General features: G+C 33.4%; 1 protein-coding gene across 4 annotated transcripts in view; it reads right to left on the bottom strand.

Annotated features, from left to right (window-relative positions):
• Positions 1 to 20,037, bottom strand: part of LOC110031121 — a 102,463-nt gene that overhangs the window by 10,446 nt on the left and 71,980 nt on the right. For all 4 annotated transcript variants that reach the window (XM_020734182.1, XM_020734183.1, XM_020734180.1 and 1 more), the window contains one exon: positions 14,344 to 14,464. In XM_020734182.1, coding sequence (XP_020589841.1) covers positions 14,344 to 14,464 — 121 coding nt within the window. The remainder of the gene's footprint in view (positions 1 to 14,343; positions 14,465 to 20,037) is intronic.

The following is a 20,037-nucleotide window of genomic DNA, read 5'->3' as shown; positions in this document are numbered from 1 at the left end:
CAAAATGAGAACTATCTCGCATATTATAGATAAGCAAGAATGGGACCTTGATAAGCTTCTAAGATGCTTTGAGACAGAACTATGCAAAAAAATTCTTAACATTCCAATCCATATACAACTCCCCTTGACCAAATTGAACTCATTCACAGTTTTGTTGGTAAAATCATGACTATACTTGCATTTGAAGCTACCATCGAAGACAAAATTTGCAGATTTGACTAATATAAAAGCTAAAAGTCCATCTTAGAGAAAGCTTGTTTTGGTGTAGAATTTACAGGGAAGGCTGACCAACTGTTGGTTGTTTAAAAGGGATCTCACAGAGGATACATTATGCCCTTGGGGCTGCACCGTCCAAGAAGATATTCATCATATCATCATGGAGTGTCAAATTCTCTTAGAAGCCACTAGCATACTTTAGCAATGGGGCTTTTAAATCTTAAGTTTTTTTAGTACGTGCGACATCTTCCAGCACATCAAGGAGCCGGGCAACACTTTTTCATGACTAGCTTTTATTCTTTGCAAGTTGATCTATCAACGTTGGAGGGTGTGAAATGCTAAGAAGATTGAAGAAAGTTAGGGACTACTACTGTCCTCTCAACACAAACCTTACACCTCCAGAAGCAATAGGACCCTAATCAGTCGTTGTGATTGTCTCCTTCACCCACTTGGTGTTCCCCACCTCTGGGTTGACTAAAGATCAACATTGATGGGGCACTCTTACCTTCCCGTGTGGGAAGAATTGATGCTACCATAATAGATGAAAAAGGCAATTTAATCTTGGCTACCAACAAGCAAATTGAACATTTGGGCAATGCTCAAGTCAAACTACTAGAAATCAAAACCTAAAAAGCATTATGGAGCCTTGGATGTTTGAAGTGAATGGGATTATTATTGAAGGTGATAACCACAATATCATTATTGCCATCCAACAAACCAACACTAACGAGCAATGGAAGGAGAAGCCACTTGATTGTGAAGATCATGCCTTCTTAGCACATTTTAGACAAGTCTTATTCGAGCATATTGATAGAAGAACAAATATTGTTGCATACCATTGTGCACAATCGACAATTATTTGTAATTTTTTTACCACACACAGATGAATCTCATGTACTTTTTCCTTTTTTTGGAACATGATAGGTCTCATGTTCTTGCATAAGGGCCACTTTTTTTGTAAGTTTTGCAACTAATTTGATATAGTTATGCAACATGCATCTTTTCAAAGAATAAGGTCCGAGAATGAAAGGGAGACCACCTTCAGGATCAGAGATGGGTTGTAAGAGTGGACCGTCGTGCTGTTTCGATTGTCCAATGCACTTAGCACAATCAAGAAACTGATAAATCAGGTGTTCAGGTTACATTAAGAAGTTCGAGGTTGTTTATTTCAACAACAGCCTCGTCTAGAACAGCTCAGAGGAGAATCACTTGCAGTATTTGGGGAGGGTTTTCGACATTCCCCGATCGAAGAAAATATATGTCCACTTGAAGAAGTGCCACTTCATGACTGTGCAGGTATGTTTTTTGGGTTATATTGTATCTGGTGTTGGTATTCAGATGAACCCTACGAAGATAAAAACAATCGTGAGTAGAACACCCCCATAACGAGCTGAGAAAATTTTAGGAGTTAGCATCATTTTATAGGTGGTTCATCTGGAGCTTCAACACTATTACAACTCCCCTAACCAAGCTTGTGAAGGGAGAGAAGTTTTAGTGGGCAGAGGTAGAGCCCAAATCAGTTTTAATACCACGAAGGAGAAGGTGACACAAGTCCTAGTGTTAACTTCACAAGATTTCAGTTAATTATTCGATGTAGATTTTGATGCCTCTAATGTCGGAATTGGCACAACATTGAGCCAGGGAAGACATCCCATAGCTTTCTTCAGTGCAAAATTCAATAAGTCCAAGAGAAAGTATTTGATATACAACAAGTTCTATGCTATTATGAGAGCTCTTAATCACTTGAGTCATTACTTGTTGATGAGCGAGTTCATTCTATTCATGAATCACAAGGCCCCAATGTTCTTCAACAAGTAAAATAAGTTGAAGAGCCGACATGCTTCTTGAGTTCAGTTTTTGACATTGTTTCAGTTTGTGATTACGCACATGGTCAGAAGTTAAATCGAGTCGTCGATGCTTTAAGCCGCCGCCACTTGCTAATCACTTTTATGAAGGCCAGAGTTCTTGGGTTTGAGGTGTTCAAGCAGCAATATGAGGCTGACAAAAATTTTAAGGAGATCTGGGAACAATCTCAAGAGAGACCGACATAACATTACCAAAGATTCAAGGGCTATTATTACACCAAAATAGGTTGTGCATTCCCAGATGTTAGCTGAGGGAGGCCATCATCCAAGAAAGCATACTAGTTGATCATTTCGATAGAAATAAGACCCTCACACTAGTGAAGCAACATTTCTTCTGACCCCGCCTGATGAGGGACATGGAGCGATACGTCCGACAGTGCAAAGTTTATCACCTAGCCAAGACTCAAGAACAAAACATATGGCTATACATGCCATTAGCAGTATCAGAGGCTCCTTGGGTAGATATCAGTATGGATTTCGTGGTGGGTATTTCAAGGATGCAACAGAACAAAAATTAAGTGATGGTCGTAGTTGATCAATTCTCGAAGATGGCCCTTTTTGTTCATGCTACCGGATACTAGATGCAACTCATATTGTTAATTTGCACTTTAGGGAGATTGTGAGGTTGCATGTGATACCCAGAATAATTATATTTGATAAGGATGTGAAGTTCCTAAGTCACTTCGAGTAAACTTCAAGTCATCTCAGCAGCTCATTTGCAGATAAATAGTTAGATAGAAGTGGTGAACAGAAGTCTGGGGAACCTCCTGAGGTGCTGTATAGGAAAAAATATCAAGCAATGAGATTTGATTATAGCCTAAGTCAAATTCGCCTACAACAGACCTATGAGTCAGAATAAGAAACGTTCCCTCGTTCAGATCTTGTATGAGCACGACTCACTCACTCCACTAGAGCTAGTACGGTTCTTCCTATAGACGTTAGTACGAATGTCAAGGTGAGGGTATCGGAGATTTAGAGGCTACATGAGGAGGCCGAAAAAGAGATCATCGGGCATAATCATAAGTACCAGACGCAAACTAATAAAATCAAAAAGAACGTAACTTTTCAGGAGGTACATTTAGTGGTGGATCATTGATCCCGATTTTATATGGTAGTACGATGTATGCGGATAACAATGTCTTTGATAATTTTTCCTTACTTATAATTCTTATTTTGCAACGGTACCAAAAACTTAATCACCAGCAACAACTAGGCAAAAGCTTCACTTCGAAGGAAATAAGAATGCAATTATTATATTTAATCATGGGATACTACGCAAGTATACGTATCATTATTAAGTAATATATGACTTCTAGATTAAGCTCAGAATATTAAACCACAGGAAAAAAAATATAATATGCAATTACAATAAGAAGAAATTAGATAGCAAATTTTACTTTGCAAAATATTTTTACTCAACCTATAGATGCTATAAGAGGAATGAAAGTTTGATTCTTTTTGTAATTTTTTTATAATTGAAAGTAAAGTAAAAAAACTAACTAAACTTAACTAGATAAAAATGTGTACATAAAGACTATATTTTAGGTGTATCAAAATCTCTCGAATAAACCCCCTAACCTTAAAATGTTACTTGTCCTCAAATGACACTCCAATCTTTTAAAACCAAAATAAATAGATTAAGTAATTGAGTTTCTTTAGGATATTCTAAAATTTTGATCTAGCAATATAGTAGTCTAATTTAGAAAAAAACATTAGTACATGAGACAACTTAGAGTTTAAAAATTTTTAATAAAAAGAAGCTTGACAATATGAGTTCCTATTTAATTCAGAAATAATGTAAATTTTCCAAATAGAGTTTAGACATTCTATCTTCTCCACTTAAAAAATTTTATTAAGAATAATTATACTTACTATATTGTATCTTTAAGCTTAAGAGTTTCTTAATTTTTGTACTTTAAAAAGATTAGATGTGGAACCAATTTTGATTAGACACTAATCCTCAAGCTTCTTCTCCATTTTTCAACTTTCTTTTTCTTTTTTTTTTATTTTTCTTTTCATTTTCTTTTTCTCTTTTTTTTTTCTTTTTCTTTTTTTTTTCATGTGAGGATTATTATATATGGATAGACCTTTAATAATTTTGAATTCCACTCCCTTTCCTAAAATAAAGTTTTAATATATATCATTTAATAATTTTGAATTTCACTCCTCCTTTCCTAAAATAAAGTTTTGATATATATCCTTTACTTAAAAGGATAATAATAGTTTTGAAAATTTTTTTAATAAAAAAAATTTAAGTATTGAAAATAAAAGTCTAATACTTCTAACTTTTTTCAAAAATACAATTTCTTCTACTAAAGATAGTTATACAATATTTATCATTTATACACAGAATTTTTAGCTAAGTTTTTCTTAATTACTATAGGTTTCAGCTAAATTCTCTTACTTATTTCTACATTCAAAATTTTATTTCCCAAATATAACTTCATATACATAATCATTTTTTTTTTCAAATCAAAATTAAATTTATTTATAGTGTATTTGAGAATAAATAAACTTCAAGTTTTAGAAAATTTTTCCAAATATAAGTGAAATTTCTCCTCATAATCACTATTTTTTCTCATATAACCATTCATATGATCAACAAAATTCTCTAAATTTAATACTTTGTTTGCAGTATAATTGATGTTATCTAACATCCTTTACAATAATGTGACTGCAAATCAGAACTAGAAGTCTGACCTTGAAATGTGGATGCACGTGAGGTAGAAGTATGAGAAGTAGAGGCACCTGAACTTCTAGAAAATCCTCCTCTCCAGTCAAAGATCGAGCGTTGTGAATAAGACTTCACATTAACACTTGTAATGGGCTTTAAAGGCTGCAATCTCTTCCAAGCGATCAAATCAAACACTTGTCTGCTCACATAATGAAAAGATCAATGATGTGAATCCCAAACCTGTAGTAGTAGCAGCTACAACAGAATTGGTGATAGTATCATAAATCAGAGATCCAATGTCAATCGGCTTGAACTGTTGAATGCAATAGTTCAAGGTAGCTCCATCTCGAGTAACTTTGCTAAGGAGGTTGGTTGGTAGCAGATGAGCAAAAATAAAGTAGTGTCACACACATGCATCTAACTTTGACGCGGGGAAGTTGAATTTTTTTTCATTTGTGATCTTCCATAATCCTCTTCCATCGGTCAATGACGATATGATCTCGTCCAACTCCTCAGTCTGATTATAATATGAATAAAAACACAACGTAATAGGGAGCAACTGGTAGAACAGATTTATTACCTCAGGGGAGAAAAACACTAATTTTTTTGGAACTATGACTCGATCTTCTTTAGCTTCAAGGAGATTAGCGTAAAACTCCTAAACAACAAAAATCATAGTCACAGCAGAAAACAATAAAATCATTCCCACTGCCCGCGAACAATCAAATCTTCCACTGCTCCCACCCGGACTTTTAAAAAATCTCTAAGGAATCAGTTTTCTCGACTGCAGTGCGTCGCTATACCTGTCCCGAGCTCTTGTGCTAACAAACTTGCTCGAATCGAAATGGGACTTTCCATTACTCCTCTTCATTCTTGGGGTCATTTCTAAAACATTCTTGGGGTCATTTCTAAAAATCACATAAAACTCACAATAAATCCTAAATTCAACTCTAAATCACTAAACTCAACTTCCAAAAGCTTAAAATATCATTTCTATGTATCTTCCATAGATTTTTCTCAAATTTTCACAATGAATAGTGAATTTCGGCAAATTCATAATGTGCTCAAAATATATGGTGAAAATAAAAAATTTTTACATAGAAGTGAAGCTATTACTTCAAGAATATCAAATCTAACAAATTCGACTTGAATCCACCAAGAAATTTCCACCTTAGGGAAAGCCCTAATTCTCAAAATCACGAAAACCAGAGGAAGAAGACGAAGTCGGGGCGGAAATGGAGATTTTCGGCTTAAATTTTCACTTTTAACTGCTCGCGAACCTGTTTAAGTGAACCAGCGCTTAAGCGCGACTGGTTCGGCGCTTAGGCATCTACCTCTCGGGTTGTCTAGCGCTTAAGGGCGAGGTCTTATCGCTTAGGCACCAGTGCACGAATTTTGAGAATTTTGATATTTAAGTGAAATGCATATCTAGCCTAAGTCAACCACCCCTAAATGGTCTTATAAATCTTTAATAACTATTTTCTTCCGCTTCAACTCTCCTCTTTCTCAAATTCACCAATATTAACTAATTCAATTAAACACAAAATTTTACACAAACAAACACTTATATTAATTCACAAACAAATACAAACATATGTGATACATAATTTCTCAATTCAAAGAGTCTTGGATGAGATAATTCCTAAGCACAAACACAAAGAAAACTTAACACTAAAAACACAAAACAAACAAACAAACACCTAACACAAACAAACATTAAACTTAGAACTTAATTCCACTTTCTTCCAGGTGGAACGAATCCTGGTCTTTCATTAGTTTCTCCTTGGACATTTGGAATATAAATTTGATAGAGTAGAACATACAGTGATGAAGAACTTTGGTTGAGTCTTCTTCAATCCCATTGTTTTTCAAATACATAGTCTTGTCCGCTTCTTCAATAAAACTTGTATGGCTAACCAATATGCTCCAAATGTGTGTTAACTTCCATCACTTTCGCTTTAATTGAAGCTACGTTAGCCTCAATTTTTGTGATTTTCTCCATTATTCCTTCTATAGTAACGGTTAGAAAACCGTTGTTTAACTCTTGCGCACTTTGAGTAATGAACTTCTTCATAACTTCCTCCTTTTCTTCATATCAATCTCCCAAGATGACATTTTTTCAAGATCTCTCACTCTTTATTTAGATTTTAGGGTTAAAATTGAAGTGGGGTGAGAATTCTCTTCATTCCCTTCTATTTATAGACTTTTGACCAAGCCTAAAACTACTAGACACGCTCTCAAACCACTAACCCAAAACCACTAACCACATTAAAACCCACTAAACCACGTTTAAATCTTTTAGAAAAGTAATTTAGCACGTTTAGTTAACTAAGCGTCGAATGTTGGCGCTTAAGCATCAAATGTTGGCGCTTAAGCGCCGGTACTTAATTTAGCACAGGTCAGCTTAAAGTCCAAATGCTCATTCTAACATGTCTAAGTCATCTATTAAGGTCTTAAAATCATTAATAAATCATTATATATTCAAAATACTACCAAAAATTTCTTAATCAAACACAACATAACATTCACAACAGTTGACCGACAGCTTCTTACGGGCAACTCTCCAACCAAAAATAGTGTCGAAAACGTCGTCAGCCCAACGTAACCAGTGTTTATTCTGGTTGACTCTGGTTGACCCAACAACATAAGATCATTTAATGTAAGTTGATCCCCTAAAAAGTAGGGTTTCACCCATTTGAATATTTTCTCAGTTTTAAAATATTTGATATCCACAGTTCCATAGGAATAAACTTTTATCACAACAAATGAGTTCATCCACCTGGACTTAAGTTTGTATGAAAATAATCTTAACCTTACATTATATATCAAAACTTGTTGCATTGACTTAAAATTTTTAGTAAGAATCCTCCGATCATGCCACATCTTCATCTTTTCTTCATAAATTTTAGCACTTTCATAATATTCATTATTTATCTCTTCAAGCTCATTTAATTATAATAGTCTTTTCTCACCATCATCCTTTAAATTATAATTAAATTCCTTAATAGTCTAATATGTTTTATGTTCAAGCTCAACTGTTAAATGACAAGTCCCAAATATTAGTCTGCATGGGGACATTCCTATAGAAGTTCTATATGCAGTCCTACAAGCCCACAAAACATAATTAAGTTTGACTGACCAATACATTTTTGTTGGATTCACTTATTTTTCCAATATTATTTTAATTTCACGATTAGATATTTCAGTCAAACTACTTGTCTGAGGATGATAAGCAGTAGCAATTTGATGGTTAATATGACATTTCTTTAATAATTTTTCCTTTATTGCATTTTTGAAATAACTTCCCCCGTCAGTTATGATCACTCTCAATATCCCAAATCTACAAAATATGTTCGTTCTTAAAAGTTTTCCAACGCTTTGAGCATCACATCGAGGTAAAACAACAGCTTCTATCCATTTAGATAGATAGTCTATTACTAACAATATCTTTCTCACCATCATCCTTTAAATTATAATTAAATTCCTTAATAGTCTAATATGTTTTATGTTCAAGCTCAACTGTTAAATGACAAGTCCCAAATATTAGTCTGCATGGGGACATTCCTATAGAAGTTCTATATGCAGTCCTACAAGCCCACAAAACATAATTAAGTTTGACTGACCAATACATTTTTGTTGGATTCACTTATTTTTCCAATATTATTTTAATTTCACGATTAGATATTTCAGTCAAACTACTTGTCTGAGGATGATAAGCAGTAGCAATTTGATGGTTAATATGATATTTCTTTAATAATTTTTCCTTTATTGCATTTTTGAAATAACTTCCCCCGTCAGTTATGATCACTCTCAATATCCCAAATCTACAAAATATGTTCGTTCTTAAAAGTTTTCCAACGCTTTGAGCATCACATCGAGGTAAAACAACAGCTTCTATCCATTTAGATAGATAGTCTATTACTAACAATATCTATAAATTTCTGAAAGATACTTGAGCATCACATCGAGGTAAAGCAACAGCTTCTATCCATTTAGATAGATAGTCTATTGCTAACAATATCTATAAATTTCTAAAAGATGGTATAAATAGTCCCATGAAATCTAATCCCCAAGCATCCAATATCTTAAACTTCCAACACATAATTGATGAGCATCTCATTTCTTCTAGAAATATTGTCTACTCGTTGACATCGATCACAAGTTTTGATATAAGCATTAACATCTCTAAAGATTGTACGTCAAAAAAATCAATATTATAAAATTTTATATGTTATTTCATCAATACCAAAATATTCCCTAAAATTAGAACCTTTGGATAATTTCATAAGTTTCTTCTAAAGGCACACAACTTCGAATAATGAGATTTTTTCCTTGTTTATACAAAAATGGGTCATCCCAGAAATAAGTCTTAGTTTCAGATAAAAATTCCATCTTCTGTTGGTATGTCATTTCATAGGATATAATATCATTAACAACAAAGTTCACAATGTCGGCATATCATGGAACACGCCACTCATTAATACTGAACAATTCTTCATCTGAAAAATGTTCATTATTTTCTTTTTCAAAACAGAGTATTTCTAATTCAAGTCTGGACAGATGATCAACAATTTAACTCTTAGCTCCCTTCCTATCTACTATTTCAAAGTCAAATTCTTGTAAAAGAATAATCCATAGTATCAGTCTTGGTTTTGCATCCTTCTTTTTTATTAAATATTTAATAGCAGAATAATAGGTATGCACAACACATTTAGTTCCAATTAAGTATTATCTAAACTTATCAAAAACATATACTATTACTAATAACTTTTCTCAGTTGTGGTATAATTAATTTGAGTTTCATTAAGAGTTCTACTAGCATAGTAAATTAATTTTAAAATCTCATCATGTTTTTGTTCTAAAACAACTTCAATAGCATAATCACTTGCATCACACATTAATTCAAAAGGTTTTTCCCAATTTGGTGAAATCATAATTGGCACTGTGAGTAATTTTTTTTAGTAGCTCAAAAGCTTTTAGACACTCCTTATTAAAATTAAAAAGTACATCTTTTTCAAGCAAATGACATAGAAGCTTAGTAATTTTTTAAAAGACTTTAATATATCGCCTGTAGAATCCAACATATCCTAAAAAAATTCTAATTTCTCTCACATTTGTTAGGTAAGGTAAATTAGCAATCACTTGAATTTTTGCGAGATTTACTTCCATACAATTTTCTGATATCTGATGTCCTAAAACAATTCCTTATGCTACAATAAATTGACTTTTTTCTAAATTAATGATTAAATTTATTTCTTCATATCACTTAAGAATTTTTGATAAATTTTTTAAACATTGTTCAAATGAAATTCCAAACACAGAAAAATCATCCATAAAACTTCAATTCTTTTTTCAATTAAATGACAAAAAATAACCATCATATTTGAAATATAGCAGAGGCATTACATAAATCAAATGACATTCTTCTAAAAACAAATGTATCATGAGGACCGGACATAAATCAAATGACATTCTTCTAAAAACAAATGTAACATGAGGACTGGTAAAAGTTGTTTTCTCTTGATCTTCAGGAGTTATTTGTATTTGGTGATAACCAGTATATCCATCCAGAAAATAACAAGTATTTATGCCCAGTTAGTCTATCCAACATTTGATCTAAAAAGGGTAGTAGAAAATGATTTTTCCTAGTTGTGAGATTTAATTTTCTATAATCAATACATATTTGCCACCTTGTGACTTGTTTTGTTGGCATTAACTCATTATGTTCATTCATAGTCACAATCACTCCTTTCTTAGGAACGCAGTGAATTGGGCTAACACATGCACTATCTAAAATAGGGTAGATAATTTTAGTATCTAACCACTTTAAAATTTCTTTCTTAACAACTTATTTCGTAACAGGATTCAATCTCCTTTGAGGATCAGTCTTGATTTGCAGTTCTCTTCCATATGAATTCTATGCACACGAATTGAAGGACTTATTCCTTTAATATCAACAATTATCCATCCGAAGGCTTTCTTTCATTAAACTCAATTAAATTTAGGTTCTTGTGATTGAGTTGAATCTAAAAATATAAAGACTGGTGGTGTATGAATTCCTAAAATAAGTAGGCTTTTAAATTTTCAGTAAGTAACTTCAACTTAAGTTCAAGAGATTTTTCAATCGATGGATAGAAAGATTTATCTTTTTCTGTCGTTTCCAAAACTTCAAAACTTTCTCGAATATAATTCGAATCTTTCTTATAAAAATCTTCAAATTGACATAATTCCTATTCTTGCTCGTGTTCCAACTCTTTCATTTTAGATTTCTCTTTAAAAGTTGTTTTGAAATGATATTCACTCAGATATCTTATTACATTCATTCAGTAACATTCATCATTTTTACCTTTTGCAGGATACTTCATTGATTTTAAAATATTAAACGTAATTATTTGACCGTTGACGCACATAGTTAATTCCCCTTTATGCGCATCTATCATTGCACTTCCTATAGCTAGGAAAGGTCTCCCCAAAATGATAGGCATCTCCTTATCTTCCTCTATATCTAGCACAATGAAATTAAAAAGAAAGATAAATTGATCAACTTTCACTAAAACATCTTTTATAACTCTTTTAGAATATATTATTGAACGATCTGCTAACTGCAGAGTTATAGTAATAGGGGATATTTCTCCTAATCCCAATCTTTTAAATATTGATAATGACATTTAATGCTTGCACCTGAATCATATAAAATTTTCCCATAAAATTTGTCTCCTATTGCACATGAAATTATGAAGCTATCGGGATCTTTAAGCTTTTCAAAAAGCTTTTTTTGAATATAGCACTGCACTCCTCACAAAGCGCAACAGTCTCGTAATCTTCGAACTTCCTTTTCCGGTTAAGAATATCCTTCAAAAACTTCACATAGTTTGGCATTTGTTCTAAGGCTTCAGCAAATGGAAAATTAATTATAAAATTCTTAAAGATTTTCAGAAATTTTGAAAATTGTTTATCTAACTTTTGTTGACCATGTTTCTGAGGAAATGGAGGTGGTTTTTCCAAATCAATTTTAAGTGAAGAAATAAGTCTCTCTAAACCTTTCGGATCGTCCTCTTCAGACCCTTCAATTTCTTCTCCTTCTACTTCAATCTCTTTTTGAACTCTACCTTCCAACTCTCTTCCGCTTCTAAGTTGAACGGCTTTTACTTGCTCTTTATTCTGGTCTTTTGAATTTACTTCTGTATTACTAAGAAGTGTTCTTTGGGATTTAATACTTAATGAATTTGTTATTTGTCTCAATTGAATCTCAATATTTCTAATAATAATTCTTTGACTTTGTAACTGATTTCTCATTTGTAACACCACTTATTTTAAATTCATGCTTAAACTATATTAAAAATATGCTATCCCTCCCTCCCCCAAATCACAAAAGACATAGGCCTCAATCATGATCCATAAAGAAGGTGATGCCTATATGTCAGGATTTGGAGCATGTCGCAAATGCATCACGACCGAGAATACCGTACGCCACGATTCCTAGGTTGCTTCCTAGCTAGCTCTAATCGCGACTATATCGTGTGGTTCATCCATGAAGGAGCTGATAACAGAGTTAAACGAACCACCATAGAAATAGGAATATCATTAATGAAATTCAAACAGGTTATAACAACGACTCTCCAAAGTAAAAAATAAACACTAAAAAACATAAAACAAGACTCTAGGGCGAGGAGAGAGGTGATGAATTTCAACAAAGCAACAAGTATGGGAGTGGTCGAGAGGCTACGACAACACTTGGAGGTTGTTTGGAAGAAGGTCAGTAGCAAAGACGGGGTACAGGGAGCAGGTGTTGCGTAGAGAGGTCTGCTAGGAAGGACAACTGTAGGGAGGCTACAAGGAGGATGGTTCGACAATAGGGTGTCCACAGAGAAAGGAGGCGGCAACTGGGTGGCTGTAGGGAAGGTGGGGCAGCTGTTGGGTGGCTGCAAAAAAGGTGGGGCGGCAATTGGGTGGCTGCAAGGATGATGGGAGGCAGTTGGGTGGTTGCAGCTGAGAGACTAGTAGGAAAAAAAATCAATAGGGGACACCACCTTAAAGCAAGATACAATCGGAACACCACCTGTCCTCGGATACAACCCTATCAAGGGAAATTTCCTGTTCGCATGAACCTGCAATCAAATGGCAAGCAAAAAACAACCTCCCTAAACAAACACACATCATACATATAATAGAGGGTAGATAGAATAAAGATGGGAGATGGAAAAGGAATGAAATATACTCGGAAGGAATCTCCCTTAGAAGGGGTCGAATAACAAATGGAGAAAAGGGTGGGAGCGGGAGGGAGGCGTCGGTCCAGCCTCCTACTGGACTGTGACACCCCCTACTCCGTTGGACAGTTTAGCCAGGCCTAAGCCCCGTGTCAGGAGCACTGCACGGTTAGGTCACACCTCGGTACGTTGTGCGATTAGGTCATGCCCTGGCACATCATGTTCCAGTTTGTTTCCTAAAATCACTATTTTTTCGTGTGGTTCAATCAAAAACGCGAGAGAGACCTATATAGTGCAATCCCGTACCCTTCCAAAATGCTTCCAGGATCGATCGGCGCGTCGCGAACATGACATCTCGATGATTTCAGAATAGATAGGAACAAACAAACTTTCCAAAACAGTCAAAGCACAAATAAAATAATTTATTCCAATGATATCAAATCAAAACAATAGAACACCAAATAGCGCAACATGAATATATAAAAGCTAAGCACATATAATTCGAGAGGTATGCAATCTCACTCAAGGCCTTCAATTCAAGAGTTTGGCAATCTCTCCTAAATCCTAAACGTAAGACTCAAGACAACAACCTCATATATATCCTAATCCTAAACATAATAGGCCCTATTTATACCCCAAATTAATAATTAATAAATGACTAAATTGCCCTTAGGCGCCAACGTAACAGATTCCTATTCATTCCTCACACCTACAATTTATTTTAACAGATGATTATTGCTTCTAAATTGTGCTAAACATAATTAATTTGAGACAACAGCAGCCAAGTAAAAGCCAAAGAGTTTCTAATAACACTACATTTCTAGTACAACTCATTTACTGGTATCAATCATTCCAAATATGATTTTGCTGGAGTGAATATAAATTGGGATTATAATTCCTTGAAGTAGGCAAAGTATATTTCAGTAAAATTATCTTTCTTGTTCAGCGCTTTTATTGTATCTATCAGTTACTTCAGGATATAATTGCATTATTGCGACAATATATTGCGAATTATATCATCTTAAAGTAGGCAAATTAGATTTCTTCAAAGTTGGATGATCAGGAATCTCAAATACAGAAACTCATGTATCATGTTCGCTAGGTTGGCAACAAGATAAATTTAGATGCATGACTGTATAATAAAAGAGGTGATATTGTATTACAATGCCAAAAGGTTTAACACATGAGCTTATTAGTTTGTTTAAAAAAGCATAAGGGAATTTGCCAGGCTGAAACCAGTCAGCAAAGAGAATTATAATCAATATCATCCAATGGACACCACAAAAACAATCAAATTTGCAATTCAAATTATCATCATTATCAACGAATTGAGATTAACTAAATATATATGATTCTAAAACTATTAATGGGAAGCATCTACCATCAATGCTCGGTTCCGAGAACGAGGAAGCTCCTGAATAAATTTTTCAAATGCTTGCATTCTTACTTTTCCTTTAATTTCTATATGGGCAGGCCAATTGAGATCTTGAACTTTCTCACCACTGTAAATAAATAATAAACCCGAGCATGAGTTTGCCAATCATATATATATTTTAATTTAAAACCCAAACAATACATAAACAATGGCTATAACTGCTCTAGTTCTGGGTTCAGTATATAACATCAAATGCTAGAGAAAGAAAACTGGTATTAGAAGGATACGAACCAGAATAACATTAAAAAGAATTGAAATCATACGTGTGTTCTGATCTAAACATATCTATTGTGTTCTCGAAGCTAGAGGATGTATCCAAAAAGTAAATGTAGTAAATGTTAAAGCAATCAACTAGCCTTCGGTATTCAAAGCTAGCTAAATTGAAAAATCACTACAACCGTCAAGTAACATAACAAATCACAAGTTATGACATCCCTGCACCTGCTCATAATAGTATAACCTTCTGTTGTTCAATTAGAAAACAATAGATAGTTGAGTAAATGGTTGGGTAAAGCAACTAGTGCGACTTATGCTAGAAGAAAAAAAAATATGTGCACCGCTTCAGACTTAATTGTTCTCATCAGCTTACAGTGCAATACCAATAGCTAAACAAAACAATTAGAAAACCACGTATAATGGCTTCAAATAAATGATAACTTTAGCAAATAAAGTTATTTCATTCTCATCATCAATGTAGATAAGTAAAAAAACTATGGAATGACAAATGGCCCGTGCCATTTTGTACCTTAATGAATTACAAGACTCATTTATCTTCAACATATTAGAAAAGTTCTAGGAGTTCATTATCAAAATACTTTGATATTATCACAAGCTTACAGATAACAAAACCCTTTCTTGAATATACTGGTGCCACCAAACGCCAAAGCAATTCAAACCCAGGCAATGGAAAAAATTAAATATCTGATTGGACAAAAAGAATATAAAAAAGAATGATGTAAGAAAAATATCAAGAACAAACTAAAATAATATTAACGAAGCCAAACACCAAAGTTATAGCAATTCAATAAGCTTTAGGTGTATATTTGCACTTGCAAAAAGTACACTCTGGATGAGGCGGTGAACTTCTAAATTCTGAACAACAAAAACAAAGAATTCCTTGAAGAATGATGCAAAATTTAAATTGGGAAGAAGATAGGCCCTGGGGTTTATGTAAAACAACTCCGTTAAACTGCAGGAATCATTTGAAGTTTGAAATAGGACCAGAACGAACTTCTAAAACTAAGAAACATAATGTAGCTGAATGTTTATGTTAATAACAATTGCAAAACATGGTTCGAGGGATTTAAAATCTAGGTGAAATCATTTAGAAGCCTGGATTGATCTAGGTAAGAAAAAGTGATCAGCTTATCAAACAAAGCAAAAAGAAACTGATTATCAGGTGAAATTCATAGGTTGCAAAATATGAGAAGAATTGCTTTAAAAGTAAGAGCTGAGAAATAACATCATGCACAACCTTCAAGACACTAGTTTTGGACTCCAGTGAGCTAGACTGTATTACAATGTGCAAAGAGTGAATGCTACTTGTATTATTTTCTTTAGTATCATGTAATTGAGAGTGAATGCCTACTAGGCTTTATTTCATTGAGCTTAAAGCCTTCTAAAGAGAATGCAGCTTTCTGACTGGATTATTAGATTAATTCATTCATGTTTTTTATGGTAGGCCATTTAAATGTTCTTAAAGACTATAAAATTGTTAATTCCAACATGTTTGTCTTTATGTTTAGTTATAGTATGTTTATGCTAGATGTATTCATCCTCAGATATCTCTATAACAATTACGAACATGAAAAAAGATATTCGTTAACTTTAGAGCGAATATAGTTTAGGGAAATTTATATACATACATCACAATTCTTATATATTTACATATATAATAATTAATCTTTTGTATTTACATTTATAACCATTTAGTGTCACAGACTTATGTCTGAAAATGTGTATTTTATTTTTGAAAAGTAAACAATGCTGGTATTTTTGGTGTGATAATAAGAATTTGAGTGTTATGCATATAAATATGATAATTTAGATGTTAGATATGTAAATATATAAGAATTGTGAGGTATGTACATAAATGCCCCAATATAGTTTATTGATTAACTTGGGTTTATATTGTCATTAAATAGAAGTTGTAGGCTTGTCATAATGTGATTTAATATTGAACGAACATGTAGAAATGAAAATGGCCTATTTATACATGTAGAGGTAGAGTTGAAAACACCAACCACTTCTGAGGCCCAATACAAGCAAAAGCTTCATGCACTAGTATGCTCTTTTTCAATGAATAACTCATCCACTCAAGTACTTAAACAGTAATCAACATTAAATAACGTGAACTATTACCAATGTATATGCAATTAACTGATCATTTAGGTCTAGATTCATCAATTTCTACTCACATCTCTTCTAAATTAAAACATATGTTTATTAAATCTAAAAAACAACTCAATTACACCTCAATGGTAATATATGTAACAGTTCTAGGCATGATGGATAAAATAAGGACCATTCATAGGAGAGCCAGAGTATTTAGTATCTAACCTTGAACTAAGAACTGATAATTGCTTGTCTAAATTCTTATAGTTCTTTTACTTCCGCTTAAAACAGTAATAAGAATTTACTCTACTGTTCAAGATAAATGCCTCAGGCCAACAAAATTTAGGAGATTTTTTTCATGAGGTTGTAATTCATCCTCATCTCAAAAGAAATGCAAATTTAGACTCAACAGGTTGACATAGATTAACCCAATTTTGGACAGATAGTTTAACTTCATCCAAGAGGAATTTGGAAATTGGCATAGAGGGTAGGACAGGCAGCAAGTAAATTAATCTTGACATTTAGCAACACTTAAGGTAGGGGCATTTTTTAAATATTCCTATTCCTACAAAATTGGAATTTGTGCATGGAATTTTTATTAGATATAAACATAGGTAAAGGGAGACCACACACTAACTTTCATAGCTTTCTAATAAACAAAGGACTTTCTTGAATTTGTAAAACATAGAAACCAATCGCCAAATAAAAAATTAATTGCGATCAAAGTAGATAAAATTTTAATTTGAAAATTTTATGTTGGGTAGAACTTGTTAAAGGGAAGCTCTGAAAAAAAATTATAATTTCAAGGTTGTTTGAATTTTTTTAAAACTTTTGGATTCCATTAGCAATATGTTAAAGCCTTGTATCGCTTGTTTCCCTCCAAGATTGTGTGGTCTCTCTTTCAAATTTTATTAAGTATGAAGACTTCATATTCTACCCTCGCTCAATTTAAAAGCCCTTATCATACTATTGGGCTCTTTATCCTCATGGTTCTAAAAACGGGACCAGGCCAGCCCGTTCTACCAGTTAGACGATTGACCGGGTCCAGGGTCGGTCCGGTTCGGCTAAAACCCGTCTCCTATATCAAACCATTCAAAAACACTCGAACAACCGATTCAACTATTGAACCAAAGAACTGAAACCAGTTTTTGGTCCAATTTTTTGCCACTCACGCCGTTATGTCCAATTTTCTAGCTCGGTGTCCAATTTTTTGGCACTAGTCTCACGAATAAGTGCAGTTATAACATATTAGCTTATTAATAGAAGCTTGTAAAGACTACTATAACTATAAAATAAATATATTATTTAATATTTTGGGCCAACCGATTCAAAAGTTGTTGGGTTGTTTGGAATGATTGCAATTTGTTTCTACACCTTTTTTAAAGATCAACGAGTGTATGCCTCTTTGAGATGTGGGACAAAAATAAATGAAAGCATGGGGTAAAAGTATTTTTAGCTAAAGTCACAATTGTTACACATGTAGCTCAAAAATCTGATATATTGATTTACATGATGGAATCAACAACAACAACAACAACAAAGCCTTAAACCCACTACGTGGGGTGGCTACATGAATCCTTTTTCTCCATGGGGTCCTATTTAGTGTCATATTTTCATTTGGTTCTAGTAAAATAAGATCATTTTTAATATAATAAGCTCAATTCTTCCTAGGTCTACCTCTGCCTTTCTTAACACAAGTCGAATTTAAAACATCTACTCTCATAATCGGATCATCAGATGGACGACGTTTAATGTGACCAAACCATCTACGACAAATTTCTCTAATTTTGTTCGTCACAGGAGCTACACCAACCCTATCACGGATATATTCATTTCGCATTTTGTATCTAAGTGTAAAGCCACTCATCCACCTAATCATTCTCATCTCGGCAACACTTAACTTATTATTATGCTTCTCTTTTAAAGGCCAACATTCAGCGCCATAGAGCATTGCAGGTCTCACCACCATCTTATAAAATTTTCCTTTCAGTCTTAGCGGTACTTTTCTATCACACAAAAGGCCCGAAGCATTCCTCCACTTCAACCAACCAACTTGAATTCTACTATTAACATCCCCATCTATATCACCATCGCTTTGAATAACAGACCCAAAATATCTAAATCGTTCACACCTTTTAATAATTTGATCACCCAAAGTCACAGTTCTGTCACTAGAGCTCTTAGTACTAAAATTACATTCCATGTATTCAGTTTTAGTTCTACTTAAATGAAGGCCTTTGGACTCCAATGTAGACCTCCATAATTTAAGTTTTTCCTGGGCTTTTTCTCTCGTTTTATCCGCAAGAAGGATATAATCAGCAAAAAGCATACACCAAGGTACATCCTCCTGTAGATGTCCAGCAAAACCATCCATAAAGCAAAAAAGATATGGGTTTAAAGCCAATCCTAGATGTAATCCAACAGAAATAGGAAAATATTTGGTCAATCCCCCTTTAGTTTGAACACAAGTACCAGCTCTAGTATACATATCTTTAATGACTTAAATATAAGTTATATCAACACATTTCTTCTCAAGAACTCTCCAAAGGATATCTCTTGGAACCTTATCGTAAGCTTTTTCTAAATCAATAAAAATCAAATGTAGATTCTCCTTATTATCTCTGAACTTCTCCATCAAACCTCTCAATAAATGTATAGCTTCCATAGTAGACCTGCCCGACATAAATCCAAATTGATTATGAGAAATCTTTGTAATACATCTTAACCATTCTTAAAAATGGGGCTCAAAATACTCTTCCTCCACTCCTCAGGCATCTTTTTAGTTTTTAAAATAATATTAAAGAGTTTAGTAAGCCAAGAAACTCTCAAATCTCCCAAATATTTCCACACTTCAATTGGTATATCATTAGGTCCTATAGACTTTCCACCCTTGGTTTTCTTTAAAGCCTCCCCAACATCTTATTTACTAATGCGGCGGTAAAAATGAAACGTTTTATTATTATTCACGATACTAAGATCACTAAGATCGATCGTATTTCCAGAAACTTCATTAAAAAGTTTATCAAAGTAACTCACCCACCTATGTTGATAATTTTTTTCTAAGAAAAGTACTTTTTAATTTTCATCTTTAATACACTTTACTTGAGTTAAATCTTTACTTTTCTTTTCTCTTTGTTTGGCTAGTTTATACATATATTTTTCACCCTCCTTAGTATCTAATCTATTATAAAGATCATTAAAAGCAGAATTTTTAGCGTCACAGATTGTTCTTTTAGACTCCCTATGGGCCATTTGATATTTTTTCCAGTTCTCTAAGCTTTTACATTTAAACCAATTTTTATAACA

Source organism: Phalaenopsis equestris, unplaced genomic scaffold (assembly GCF_001263595.1).
Source record: "Phalaenopsis equestris unplaced genomic scaffold, ASM126359v1 Scaffold000770, whole genome shotgun sequence".
NCBI lineage: Eukaryota > Viridiplantae > Streptophyta > Magnoliopsida > Asparagales > Orchidaceae > Phalaenopsis > Phalaenopsis equestris.
The sequence above is the reverse complement of the archived record's forward strand: the minus strand, read 5'-3'. Positions and strand labels throughout refer to the sequence as shown.